Below are 13,023 nucleotides of genomic sequence, written 5' to 3' on the forward strand. Positions count from 1 at the left end.
TGAAGGAACACCACTACCTTACATTTTCTAATATGAATTTGTACAAGGCAAAAGCAACAGGTCACGAGTTATTTTCATACTCTGGATCACTGCAAGGCGTTTTTAAGGGGGAATGTGAAATATGGCCCAACTTTCTGCAGCAATACAAGCCCAACTCTTCTTGAGCCAAAACTGTGTCGCACTTACTTTATGGTGGCCTAGTTAAGAACCCAGATGTCTCCAAGACAACCTGAAATTATCCAACAGCTCAGCTACAGTATTAGAAACTGATCACTATGTGAATTTCCCTTGATTATTAAATGTTTTATAACTATACAGTATAAATATAATATATATCTTGTAAAACACAAACTATAATTGTTACTGAACTGTACCACAAAATTAGCAATTTGACATTAAGTTGGAACCAGGCTTCTAAGAAAGTAAATGTCGAATTGTTAATATGCCTGCAGTCATATTGGACCTATAAAGTACAGTGTATGTGCTTCATGTGCCCTAATTATGCTGCCTCTTAAGGAAGCTAAATTGCTGCCGCTGAACTAAAGTGCCGTGGTACGAATAGATGAGTGAAGATCAAGCAGTTATCGTCTTGGGTGTGGATGAAACAATCTTGCACATCTAATCTGAGGAGAGTGGATTGTTTGTAGACGGGACAGGGCGGTGTATTGTAGTCACAAAAGGAAGCTGAACATTCAAGTAGCTCACTATAGTAGGTCTTAAACAGATTCAATATATTAAATGATGATCTTACATTTAACTGAAAGAGATCATCTTTAACACAGCTCTCATCTGTTATTATTTTCCAGACTGATAACCCTAACCACATAATGGATGTTGCGGATTATTTTATTCACAGAAGCTACATCTCTGCAGTGTGTGGAAATGTTCTGCCATCTTTCCAAATCTTCCTAAAAGAAATCAGCAAGCAGTGAAGGGAAACTGTGGGACCAATATCCTGACTTTGGGTGAGAAACGGTGTACACCCCGTAGTGGTTGCCTGTCAATCACATTCCATAGCTACATGGCCATTCCTACTCACGTGCACACCAATGAGTTCTTTAGTGTTACAATTAGCGTACATTTTTGGACTCAGTAGCCAGAGTAGAAAAAGAAAACTCACGCAAACTTCAGACCGAAAGGTTGAGTCGAAATCAAAACAATACACGCACCAACCACATGCGCCGCAATACACCGTACAATGACCAACCACATGAACAAATGTTTGTCTTTCCGGCCAGCACCTAAATACCACATATTGTATACTTAAGACGATGCTCAATACACCATGAACACTTAATCAACAACAGTAAAGCTATAAAATGCTGAATCGTGTTGAGCCTGCCTTCATCCGTGCTTGTCTTCCTGACTGGCCCAGTTGATAGGAGGATACAATTCACAAGAAATAAACAATTGTAGCATAAGTACCATATGGCAATATTTGCATAGCCACTGTTGTATAATCGTGAATAACAAAGACTAAGTGACTCATCTGAGAATGTCGCTCTGCCTCAGAAACGTACAACACAGAATGCAGCAGGCAAACATGAGTAATCGGGCCGAAACAAGCCTAGCAAATGTTTACTTTTGTACAGTGACTTCAAGTTCGTCTTTTCAATTTGGCAATTAAAAATATATGATGCTTGCAAGAAGCTCTATGCCAATATGAAAGACGGTGATCGATGAGAAACTCACTCACTTGCTTCAGTTAATATTGTACAATATGAAGTCAAAAGCTATCGACAACTGAAAAATAAAACATTTGACCTTTCCAACAGTGCACGTTCAACACTCACCATATAGAACGCAGCATGAGGAAGTACACAAGTACATATTGCGATTCATATACCGCCATCTTTCTCTTAAAATGAAAGGAAGCGTTGTACCGAGACACGATGGCTCTCATCACTAGGCCCATTATATACATACAACAAATACTGTAATATACGATACTAGTATATTTGATGCAATATTGCTTTTCTAAAGTAATGCATAAAATATTTGAAATGTATAGCATGGTTGGCTGCAGTCTTCCTTAATGTGAGGGTGGGTCACTCTGGAGGGGTCAGATTTTGATGTTCTTCCATTTTGGTGTAATTTAGTAAATCCCACATCCTATGGTATGCCAAGGCTGTAGCATGTGGGTAGAATGCAAACTGTGCTTTGGCGAGGAATGAAACAGCCCTTAGTTTGTGGCAAGAAGCTAAATTTGGTCTAACCACACCCCTACGCCACTACACAAACTGTTCAGAACAGAGCCACACTATAAACAGTTTAAAAGGAAATTAAGAATCTGGCTGCCGATACAGATGGGACTGTCCCTTTATGGAGCTGCCAGGCTGAGACGACTAAAGCGAGTAAAAAAAAATATTTTTGACTTGGACAGATGACTTTTTGACATTGTTTTACTCAATTCTAAGCAATCTCTACAGGGCGGTTCAGCTTGTTTGAAACTATCTTTCTTAAATTCTCAACTAATGTAAAATATAGAGAAAGTGGAGTCAGCAGTGTGGTTGTGTGAAAAAGCAGAATAAAAATTGATGATTTCTTAATTATGTACTTTTTTCCACTGCCTTGTACTTGATTCTTTTTTGTTTTACTTGAAACATGTAATGGCTGATAATTAAGAGGATCGTAAAAATATAGTCAAAGAACACATTTTAATAATTTAACATTTGAATTATTTAATATGGTGGAATTGGTGGCTGACTGGTTAGAGCTTCTCCTTCACAGTTCAGAGGACCAGGGTTCAATCCCAGCCCCGCTTGTGTGGTGTTTACATATTCACCCTGTGTCTGATTAGGTTTTCTCTGGGCACTCCGGTTTCCTCCCACATCCCAAAAACATGCTCTAATTGGAGAGTCTAAATTGCCCCTAGGTGTGATTGTGACAGTTGTCCGTCTCCACGTGGCCTGTGATTGGCTGGAAACCAGTTCAGGATGTACCCCGCCGCCTGCCCGATGACAGCTGCCATGAGGTTGTGAGGATAAGCGATAATATAGATAATATATGCCTGGATGATTTAATATTGGAATATTTAATCACTGATACCAAAGGCAAAGAGGATTGGCAGGAATATCACCAAGAATCCTGGAACAAAAATCTCGAGTTCTCTTTTCTGAGTCCCTGCCACCTGTCTTTTCTCCAGGAAAAAGACCTGAGTCAGATTCTGCTCATGGAGTCTGAACGCCAATGTAGAATGCATGCACAATGGTGGTGATTCAGATCAGTGGGTGGCTCTCCAATACAGTACAGTACTGCTTTTCCATGACCATTCTAACTACTAACCACAGCGTCCACAACGATACACATAATTCTAACGCGGTAGGAGAGATGCTGACAAATTCAATGGTCGAGTTGAAGTTCCATCGGATAAAATATTCTCTGTTCATGTTGTGCCGTATTTTGGCGCACAGTGTCCTGCTGTTAGCCAAGCGTTGATGCAAACACAGGTTAATGCAATTTTGGCTGGTGTGCCACCGAAAATAATCTTGTTACAAAAATAGAATATCATATGGTGAGTCCAATTTTTTTTGCAACCAAATATTATGAGGTCTGAACAATGTCCAATACATTATATCAATATTTGATTCTGAAATGTGTTTTTACACGCATGTATGAGCTATGAATAGTGCCCATGTGGCCACATCATCAACTGTATAGCGGCTAGGTCTCGGGAGGTGGTCTTCTAAGAGTCATGAGCTCAGCTACAATGAGAGCAGAAGAATGTATTATTAGCCTCATGCTGTGAGACAGTCACTACTTTCCTTTTGTGTTCTACTTTAGTCTGGGGAGACGTGAAACTGATGCGCAACTGGACATGATACTTTCCCAAAATCAGAATCAGGATGCTTGAGAATCCATGGAAATTCATCAGGATGTAAATATTAATCTGTCAAACATTTTAGTGGAGCAAACCCTGGTTTCCATTGAGAGCTGTTAGCACTGACTGAAATCTACCGGGGCCTTCCTAACTGGAGTATTCATGCTTTTCCCCTTTCATGTTGGCTCTCTGTAGGCTCTCCAGATTCCTCCCACAGACCTACATAATTCAGATGGTTGTCTGTCTGCTTGTGTGCATGGTGACAGAGCTTGGCTGCACCCTGCTTCTCAATCTCTGTGGCCCTTCTACTATTGATTGAATTCACAAAGTATTATAAAAGTGCTTGTCAAGTTCTGTATGTGTGTTTTTTTTCCAGGTTTAAAAACTTACTCTCATATGATTATAGCGAATCCAAACACCTCTTAGATCAGTCACCAATTGCATTTAGTGCCATATATCAATATTACACCTTCCTTGAAATGTACACATTAAAAATCAATCACTTAAAATTAATCCAGGTGGTCTAGCTATGCTCATTTGTAGCTCAGTGGCTAGCGCTATGCTGTACACAAGCATAAGCATAGAGGTTGATGAAATATAATTTGCAGGTAATAACGTTTCATTCCATGGTCATTTACATCACAAAGCAGTTAGCAAATGCCAAAAACTTAAAGAAGCAACGCGGCTGTCCATATTATCATTCATTTCATTCACAGGGCACCAGGCTGTTCTAGTTGTCTTAGAAGACATTTCATCTCCCATCAGAGCTGAGCGGGCTTCATCAGTTTCCACAGTAAAAACTCTGGCTCGTGCTGTCCCAACCATCCTTGTTGCATGAACTAATGAAGCCTGCTGAGACGAGAGGCAAAACGTCTTCTCAAAGAACCAGAAGCAGTCCAGCTGTGATCAATTCCATCCCCTGAGAATTAAAGAAGCCATTTTTTGCTATTTTCCCTCAATGAGGTTTTCATGACGATAAATGTATCCTGAGGGCACATTTGAATTCAGACCAAGATCTAAAGTTCATTTCGCAGGACAAGGCACCACCATCCTCAAAGTTACAGTATGTGGGCATTACACACATACAGTACAAGTAATAATCTTCAAGCAGAGCTCATCAGCTAGAGGCTGTGTTTCAAGTTTCTTAGAGCGAGGCTCCCCAGAGAACTACACTTCCTGCGCTGATGGTGTCAAACTTCGAGTCTGATAAACAGCCTGAGCCAAGTTGCAAAAAGTGCTGCTGCTTTCCTGTGTGCATGTAGACTGAGTGGGTGGATTCCATAGAAACATTTTGCAGAGCATCCACGAGAACAAAGCTCAATGATTTTCCACCACGGAGGATCGTAATGCGAGGGCCAGGCAGGCCAAGGAGAGTTCCCCTCTGGCTTTCGAGAGCAGAAAAACTTATGCCCTCCAACTATCGTTTCACCTTCTTCATCTTTACTTAAAGTCTATAATGACCTCTTAGACAAATATTTCAAATGTTTCCCTGCTCTTGCTCTCACATAACACTTGTAAACTTGCTTGTCCTGTTTACCAAGCACAGACAAACTAATGATATCTAAGCATTACTTTCAAGACACTCTCCATGCATTCAGGCAGCAGCAACTGTGAAAACAAGTCAAATGTCATGTAAAAATATGACCCCGGTGATCCATAACAGCAGCAGCATTCCTTGGACTATGCTTGTCGAGTACAGTATGTGTGTTCTTTTTTCCAGGTGAAGAAATAACTTTTCTAGCGAATCCAAACATCTCTCAGATGGAAAATATGCAGATTGACAGGCTGGCGTAATGGTTGTGTCACATTTTGCACATCTTGGAAATAATATTCCCCCCCACCTCCGCACGGTCTGGTTTGGTCATCCAAATAATTGACATTTCAAATGCAAGCTGTCATTCCTTTCCAATCGCTCCATCTCCTCAATTAAAGCTTCCCCCACCTTAGCGAAGGGGATGTCCGTCCAGCTGCACGCAGGCAAACATGGCTTCCTGTGTACCGGCAATTCTGTTATCACACACATTGCTCTGCCTGAAAGGGAGTCACTGTCGCCACCGAAGAGAAAATGTTTCTGATGGAACTATTAATGTTATATAACCAACGTACTGCAGGGCAAAAAGGAACTACTGTGCGTTTCTGTATTTGCTTTTGCTCAAGGGCAGGCCCTTAAAAAGTCAGTTGATATGATTTATGATTTATTATTATCATCCTCCTACCACATTTCATAATAGCCAGCCTTCCACCCGCTGTACCGCATCACAAGGTCACGTCATCGCTGCATGTAGATGTAGGACTCGAGAACAGCGGCTTGTTCTCCATTTACTCCCTCAGTGTGCTGTTATTACAAGAACACTGAGAAGAGAACTTGAATGCCCCGTAGAGAATCAGGCGATCATGTTCAATTCTTCCCACGATGAACAGTGTTCCAGACCACGGGCCATCGTCGTATCCCACATACAGTATGTGCAAAAACATGCATGGAACATGGGTCCTTCCCAGATAACTCATAAACTATAAATAGGAAGAAAATGACAGGAACTGCCTGGGTAAGGACTCAGACAGAGGATGAGAGCAGCCAAAGAAAAATAATAATAGAGAGGCTCACGACTCCAGTTTCCACAAGGACGTGCCAAGTCTACGACACTCTATTCCAGCACTGCATCATAAAAGAAATTTAAAAATATATAATAAATCGGTATAATTTTCAACACAGGCAAGTATATTTGTGGCACACCCAAAACCGTTTTAATTTCAAATGTCAAAAGATATTAAATTCTGCGCCATGATATTAAGATGGGCTCCTCTTCAACTGTGTTCGACAACAGAAAAACTGACTTCCAGCGATTTGATATTCTGGCCAGGTAAACCATAAGGGGGAGGTGAAGGAGGAGGCTTTATTTAGTGCCAAAGAACATATACATCAACCACACTGGATTACTGGGTGCATATATCTTTGTTTTTTCCTCCCTTGACATTTCAAAACCAGCATGAGAAATGTGAAAGCTCTCATTTGTTGCACAGCTGGGTTCCCTCTAAAAAAAATGCCTGCAAGATCCACTCCGCACCCACCGTCTTCCATAAACACAGCACTTGAATGCAAACTCACTTAAAATCAAGGAACAGGGAATCCACAGACTCTTTACAATTGAAAACATTCCTGTAATTACAGAAATCATTGATGAAATATGTGAGTCAGACTATTTCTCTTGGTGGTTATCATAGTTTTTAAATCACATTGCATGTACTGTATGTATTGTTGATTACATGGGTTTTGTAGAATAAACCCCTATAGTACGGCTAATCTTAAAAAAAAGGTACAATTTATACTGTATTTTGGTTTATCGAAACAGAATCAGATATGCCAGCTCAGTGGAATTATAGAATTAAGTAAGGAAGAGATCCACCATTACAGCTGTCATTTATGGAGATAAGGCCAGTGTTGATTCAAGGAATAGCAATAGAGACATCTCGCCCATACAAAGTAGCCCTTTAAACGTCACATTGCAGGAGACACGAGGAACGAATTACATGAATTAATGTTATGGCACTAATCAGACAAATAACACTGATGTGGTCATGCCAAATAGGCTGCTGGCTGCAAGAAAATGAGCCATTAAAAGATGAAAACTGCAAGCTTTCACTGACAAAGCACATTAAACACAACGCTGCCTTATTTTGGAAGCTTCACTAATGACGAACAAATGGCTGGACAACCATGTAAATAAGAACAGGTGGTATTCAGTTTGAGGGAACTTTACACAGTGGTAGTTTGCATTTAGAGTTATCACCGAACTGCAGGAGTCAGACAGTCAATTTTAATCAGAATAATATTCAAGCAAAAGCAGAAACCTTTTCAGAGCAGATGAAGGCATTGATTAATTACTGCTGTAATTGTATTTGTAATTATAATTGAATTGTAATTGACTGTAATGGCTCATAAAGTGATCATGAGGTGTGTAATTTTGAAAATGATTTTTAGCTACCACCAATAATTTACCTCTATCTATCTATAATAAAATCATAGCTTTGTATGCAACTAAACAGGCACGGGTTTCAATTAAATTGGTGGTAAAATGGGGAGAAAAAAAAAAATCACAATTATTTCATCATACTTCAGGCCTACATATTTTTGTGAGATTTGATAAATCTGAAATATTTGCCCCGGCTCAATAGGTACGGACATACCAGTGTACTGGATAAGCGCAGTGGCAATAAAGTCCCAAGACATAATTATGAGATTCCCTTCCCTTGATGGCTGCTGAAACACACTTACGCGGTGACACAAATTGAAAGGGGGAAAAAAAAAAAAACAGGTTTCCCGTCCTCTGCTTCAGTTTATTGGACTGGAATACAAAATCGTCATCAATCGAACACGCGCTAGCCATCTGTCATCCTCGTTAAATGAAGCTCGCGAGGCTCTCGCCTTCTCAATTACACGTTCCACACGAAAGGTAAAGTTTCAACAAATGGATGCTAGACAAGCGTTACGGACGAGCTCAAGTCCAAGGAGTGTGAGAGATAGGCGAGAATGTGTGTGGTTTTCATTCCCCCCCTTCTCACCTGTTCAGTAGTGCTGAAGCGCTGCTGTTATCCGGCCAGGATGCAGCCGCCGATACCGCCGCGGCTCAAGTCAACAGCTGGCCGCCGGATAGGTGGAGCGCCTGGCGCAGTGCTCTGCTGCCATTGTGGGAAATGTAGTCTCACAGCTTGCCGTGGTTGGACAATACACGACTACAGAACGCTAAAAACGGCGATCACTAATGACGTAAATAATTTTATCCTGCGTCATCGGTGATCACCGTTCCACATTGGCTTGAATGTGCGTACAGTATATGAAACCATTTCACAAATAATTGATCCATCTTTGACGATGAAGAATTTGTCTCATAATTAATTTTATATGGTTTCTGATTTCTTCTGATGAGGTCTTCATATAACATTTTACAAATCTAATTAACAATCCACGAAAAATAATTACGACTGGCAAGAATCTCCTTATCGGCACCCTGAACTACATTTACCTAAAAACCGCTGTCAGTGACAAACATGGCGGCCCCCTCGAGTCCCGCTGAAGCATTCGTCTCCGATTCTAAAAGTTCTCCTACAGCTGCCCCGAGCATGGAGAGCTCGCCGATTCAGTACAGTATGCTTCTGGATCATCTTATTGGGGACAAAAGGACGGTGAAAGACTTGAACCCCGGCGTCATGGGGGGACTGCCGGTGCCTACTAAAAGCGAGGAGCAGAAGATGATAGAGAGGGCGATGGAGAGCTGCGCTTTCAAGACGCTTTTGGCCTGCGTTGGAGGTAAACGTGATTGTCTGCATCGTACTTAATATGAAATAAACATGTGGTCAGGGTGGGAAAAGCCAGAGATTGTTCTAGATACTAGTAAACAAACCCTTACGTGTTACTGCAAGGGTATTATACGTTGGAATGATGATTTTAGCCTTCATACTTACTGCCGTCTTTTGAATGTGTGAAGTGTTAGTCGAGAAGATGTTCCTTATCAATCAATAAAATGTCTTAACCATGATCATGGTTTTGGGCATTGATTAGGTTGTGGTTTTTAGTTGTTGCATGCTGTTGCTCAACTAAAACAAAGTGAAATGGTAGAATGAGCTCAGCCTATTTACCATTGAGTAATTCTTCAGAAACTGATGTTGTTTGACTTGCAATCTGTTTGGCTATATGTAAATAATTCCTCGTTTTGCAACCAAGACGTCAAATAATTTAACATAATTAAAATACAGTCTCAAACTGGATGGATGAAACATTACCACACCCCTTCCACCTCCCTTAGTCTTTTCTCATGTACAGTTGGACAGGTTAGGCAAGCGAACTTGACAAAATTTTTGCATCTTGAAAGTACATACCTTGGGTCAAAAGTTTCCGTATCAATAAATCTCTGCTTTTGCAACCCACACAAAAATTATCCTACAAATTAAATCTTATGATTTGATAAATTCAAATAGATGCCCAACCCATGTTGGAACTTGATCATTATGAAAGATTTGAGGGGACAATTTATGTATAGGTCTTAAACAAGTCTGTTTTCCAAGTCTCATCATCATAATAATAATACAAAAATAGTTCCTACTATCATTCCAGTCACTGTTTACAATTTATATTGTTTGTTTTACACAGGGTTTGTCCTCGGAGGAGCATTTGGTGTTTTCACTGCAGGTATAGACACGAATGTTGGTTTCGATCCCAAAGACCCGCTAAGGACCCCCACGGCACGAGAAGTCCTCAAAGACATGGGCCAGAGGGGCATGTCCTACGCTAAGAACTTTGCCATTGTGGGAGCCATGTTCTCTTGTACAGAGTGCATCATAGAATCGGTACGATAACTCTGCAACTTTTCATTTTGTGCATTGTCTGCAAGATGTAACACACTTTCTTAAATATCTACAACTATCGGCTAAGTGACTATGGTTACGGTTATGGTTGGTTTAAAATCACAAATATCTAATGGTACAGAAGTCATAATGGCAAAAAAAGTAACAGTACGACATTCCCTTTCCCCACAGCTCAGTTTTTTACTGTACAGTGGACCCTAAATCGTGTTTCTTTTTCTTCCTCTTCACATATTATGTATGGAAGAGGTTTTCTAAGACACAACTGGGGTAATTTATTTACTGAAAATTTTGGGAGAATTTTAAATTGCAAGGTCTCTGGGTGTCTCCCGTCACACTTCAGCTGTTGTCTCAGATGTCATTTGTCCCCTCAGTTGATTCACTTGTGCCACCTAGTGCTCAGTTGCCTACATGACATCCACTGTAGAAGTTTGGGATCCCTGGAAAGTGTAAATTTGACACAACTCAGAGAGATGTTTTTAACAACCGTGCCAAATTTGAATGATTTAAAAAAAAAAAAAAAAATCACCAGAAATACAAAACGAGGTTTCAAAGTCATGACAAATCACGGTGTGGTATGGGTAGGTTTCCAATTACGCCATCTTGTGTGTCACCACCACTCTTCAACCAATCGGATAAATTAACGACAGAAAAAAAACTTCACGCTTCACCTATCACCTGTGTTCTTTAACCTCTATGACACACAAAATGGCGTAAATGGAAACCTATCCATTGCTGTGGGTAAGTCCACTGAATGTGCATAAACAACTTTCTTCTTCCTTACAGCTCCACATCACTACGTCATTCAGCTTCAAAAATATATCTGCTGAAAGCCTTGGTGGCTGGTGGCCGAGCCAGTATTTTTACGATCATACTCGGGTATATTTGTAATTTCATATGTATTTGTATAGAATCCAAAGTCCAGTGTCTCTCACAGCGAACTGGATGCTGATTGCCAACAGCCTCTCAAAATATTCAGACTCTCTGGGACCACCTCCTTCCAACGCATTTGCACCATGTTTATGTATTTCAATATAAAAAATAATGCAATGTAGTAAATTAGATGGAGCCCCTCAAAACCAGAGACTGTACAGAGTAGCAGATTTTCCACAGCAGTGTGCGAGTAGATGTGTGGTGCTTAATTGCTTCGTGTGCTGCAAAGAGGTGCTGATGGGAATATTTTGCGACGGTCCACTTCAGTCACATTTGAATGCATCGCTCGGTGTGTGGCACGCCTCAGTAACTCACAAATGCCATGGTTAACCACTGATGTAAGCCAAGTTTTTATGTCGTGTGGGTGGGGTGACTCACAGTAGACGCCCAAGTGCGTTACTTGGCGTCATTTTAGTCACACCCCAAAAAATCCGGAAAGCTGAAATGGTAAAAACAACTATTTACAAACCTCTGAATTCGCATTACTGGTTCTTTTAGGACAAAGTCCAGTTCCTGTAACATTCATATACCATTTTCCTTCATATTTCCATATTTAACAGAATGAGACACAGTTGTAACGTTTGACCAATTTTATTTACAGCACAGAGGAAAATCTGACTGGAAGAATGCAGTGTACAGTGGCTGCATAACTGGAGGAGCAATTGGCTTTCGTGGTAAGTAAAGCTATATTTATATATGTCCCAGGTGTCAAACTCTAGGCCCGGGAGCCAGATTTGGCCCACCACGTGATTTTATGTGGCCTGCGGAAGCAAATCATGTGTAGCAGCTTCCACAATTTTTGCAAAAATCTGCACCAAAATTTCCCATTGTCATATCCTAAATGATATCAAGATATTGCGAGCATTTTTGTGTTGCTAAACATCAACAATAGTTGAAAAACCCCTTGATTTATGATTCCAGAACTACTTCATAAATTCCACGTGTAAATATTAGGCGGTCGGAGATTTTTATGATATCACAGTCATAGCGGCCCTCTGAGGGAAACCGTAACGACATTGTGGCCCACGACAGAAAATGAGTTTGACACCCCTGATATATGTATTGGTATTGTATGTTATATATATATATATATATATTTTTGTCCACGCTTGTTTTTTGTTTTCGCATTCGTAGCTGGTCTGAAGGCCGGGGTCCTAGGATGCGGAGGCTTTGCCGCTTTTTCTGCAGCCATTGAGTATTATCTGCGGTGAACCACAAAAGTGACTCTGTGGGCACGGAATTAGTCCCTTTGGATGAGCCTGTGCAGACCAACTAGGAGAGATGCCGACCCATCAGTCTGCAAATTCATGAGTGGTGCAAAAGCCAGTTAGAATTGTGATTTGTGGAATATGTGGTTGTTGTAAGTAGACAGGGAAAGATCTTACTTATACTTTGTTTTTAAATTGTTGGGAAATGAGTATGTCAGCTTCTATGACAGGTTGGGCGTGGATTGTTTCAGCGCCCCTTGCTTGACAATTTTTCAATTCACCCCCACCCCACTTTACAGTTTTCAGGACTATCACCCACCCCTCTCTTATAATTTTCAGTGCTTTCAATTCACCCCCCGTTGAAGAAAATTTTAAGTGGTGCTGTGGGGTGTTAATTTCCGAATAGGGGAAGCACCCCAAAAAGTTTGAAAACCACCGGTCGATGTAAAGAATGAGTCGTTTGTGAAACCTGCCCATTTAGACATTCTTTTTCTCCATGATCAATGCTAATAAGAGTCAGTATTTATGTGAAAACTTGTATGGTCTTTTCATCACATTTATTTTTCAATTCACTGGAATTTATGATCACAAAAGAACTCGTATATGTAAATATATTTTCTTCAGTCTTATTTTAAGTAGTGTTTGTCAGGGTTAGGGTTAGCTTTTACATGCAAATAGCGGAATCCATTCCAAGACCCCCCCCCC

At 40.6% G+C, this 13,023-nt stretch overlaps 2 protein-coding genes across 11 annotated transcripts in view; one reads left to right on the forward strand and one right to left on the reverse strand.

Moving 5' to 3' along the window:
- Window positions 1-8,533, reverse strand: part of specc1 (sperm antigen with calponin homology and coiled-coil domains 1) — a 53,964-nt gene extending 45,431 nt beyond the window's left edge. For 7 of the 10 annotated variants that reach the window (XM_061802723.1, XM_061802722.1, XM_061802724.1 and 4 more), the window contains exon 1: window positions 8,381-8,532. The gene's annotated coding sequence lies outside the window, so the exon portion shown is untranslated. Of the gene's footprint in view, window positions 1-8,380 lie in introns of all 10 variants that reach the window. The other 3 variants (XM_061802716.1, XM_061802715.1, XM_061802726.1) reach the window with 2 other exon arrangements.
- A 151-nt stretch (window positions 8,534-8,684) lies between these two features.
- Window positions 8,685-12,947, forward strand: timm22 (translocase of inner mitochondrial membrane 22 homolog (yeast)). The gene is made up of 4 exons (XM_061802830.1): window positions 8,685-9,125; window positions 9,966-10,162; window positions 11,712-11,784; window positions 12,245-12,947. The coding sequence occupies exons 1-4, from the start codon at window positions 8,867-8,869 to the stop codon at window positions 12,319-12,321; spliced, it is 606 nt and encodes a 201-aa protein (XP_061658814.1). The 5' UTR covers window positions 8,685-8,866; the 3' UTR covers window positions 12,322-12,947.
- The last annotated feature ends 76 nt before the right edge of the window (window positions 12,948-13,023 follow it).

This window comes from Syngnathoides biaculeatus, chromosome 18, assembly GCF_019802595.1.
Source record: "Syngnathoides biaculeatus isolate LvHL_M chromosome 18, ASM1980259v1, whole genome shotgun sequence".
Taxonomy (NCBI): Eukaryota; Metazoa; Chordata; class Actinopteri; order Syngnathiformes; family Syngnathidae; genus Syngnathoides; species Syngnathoides biaculeatus.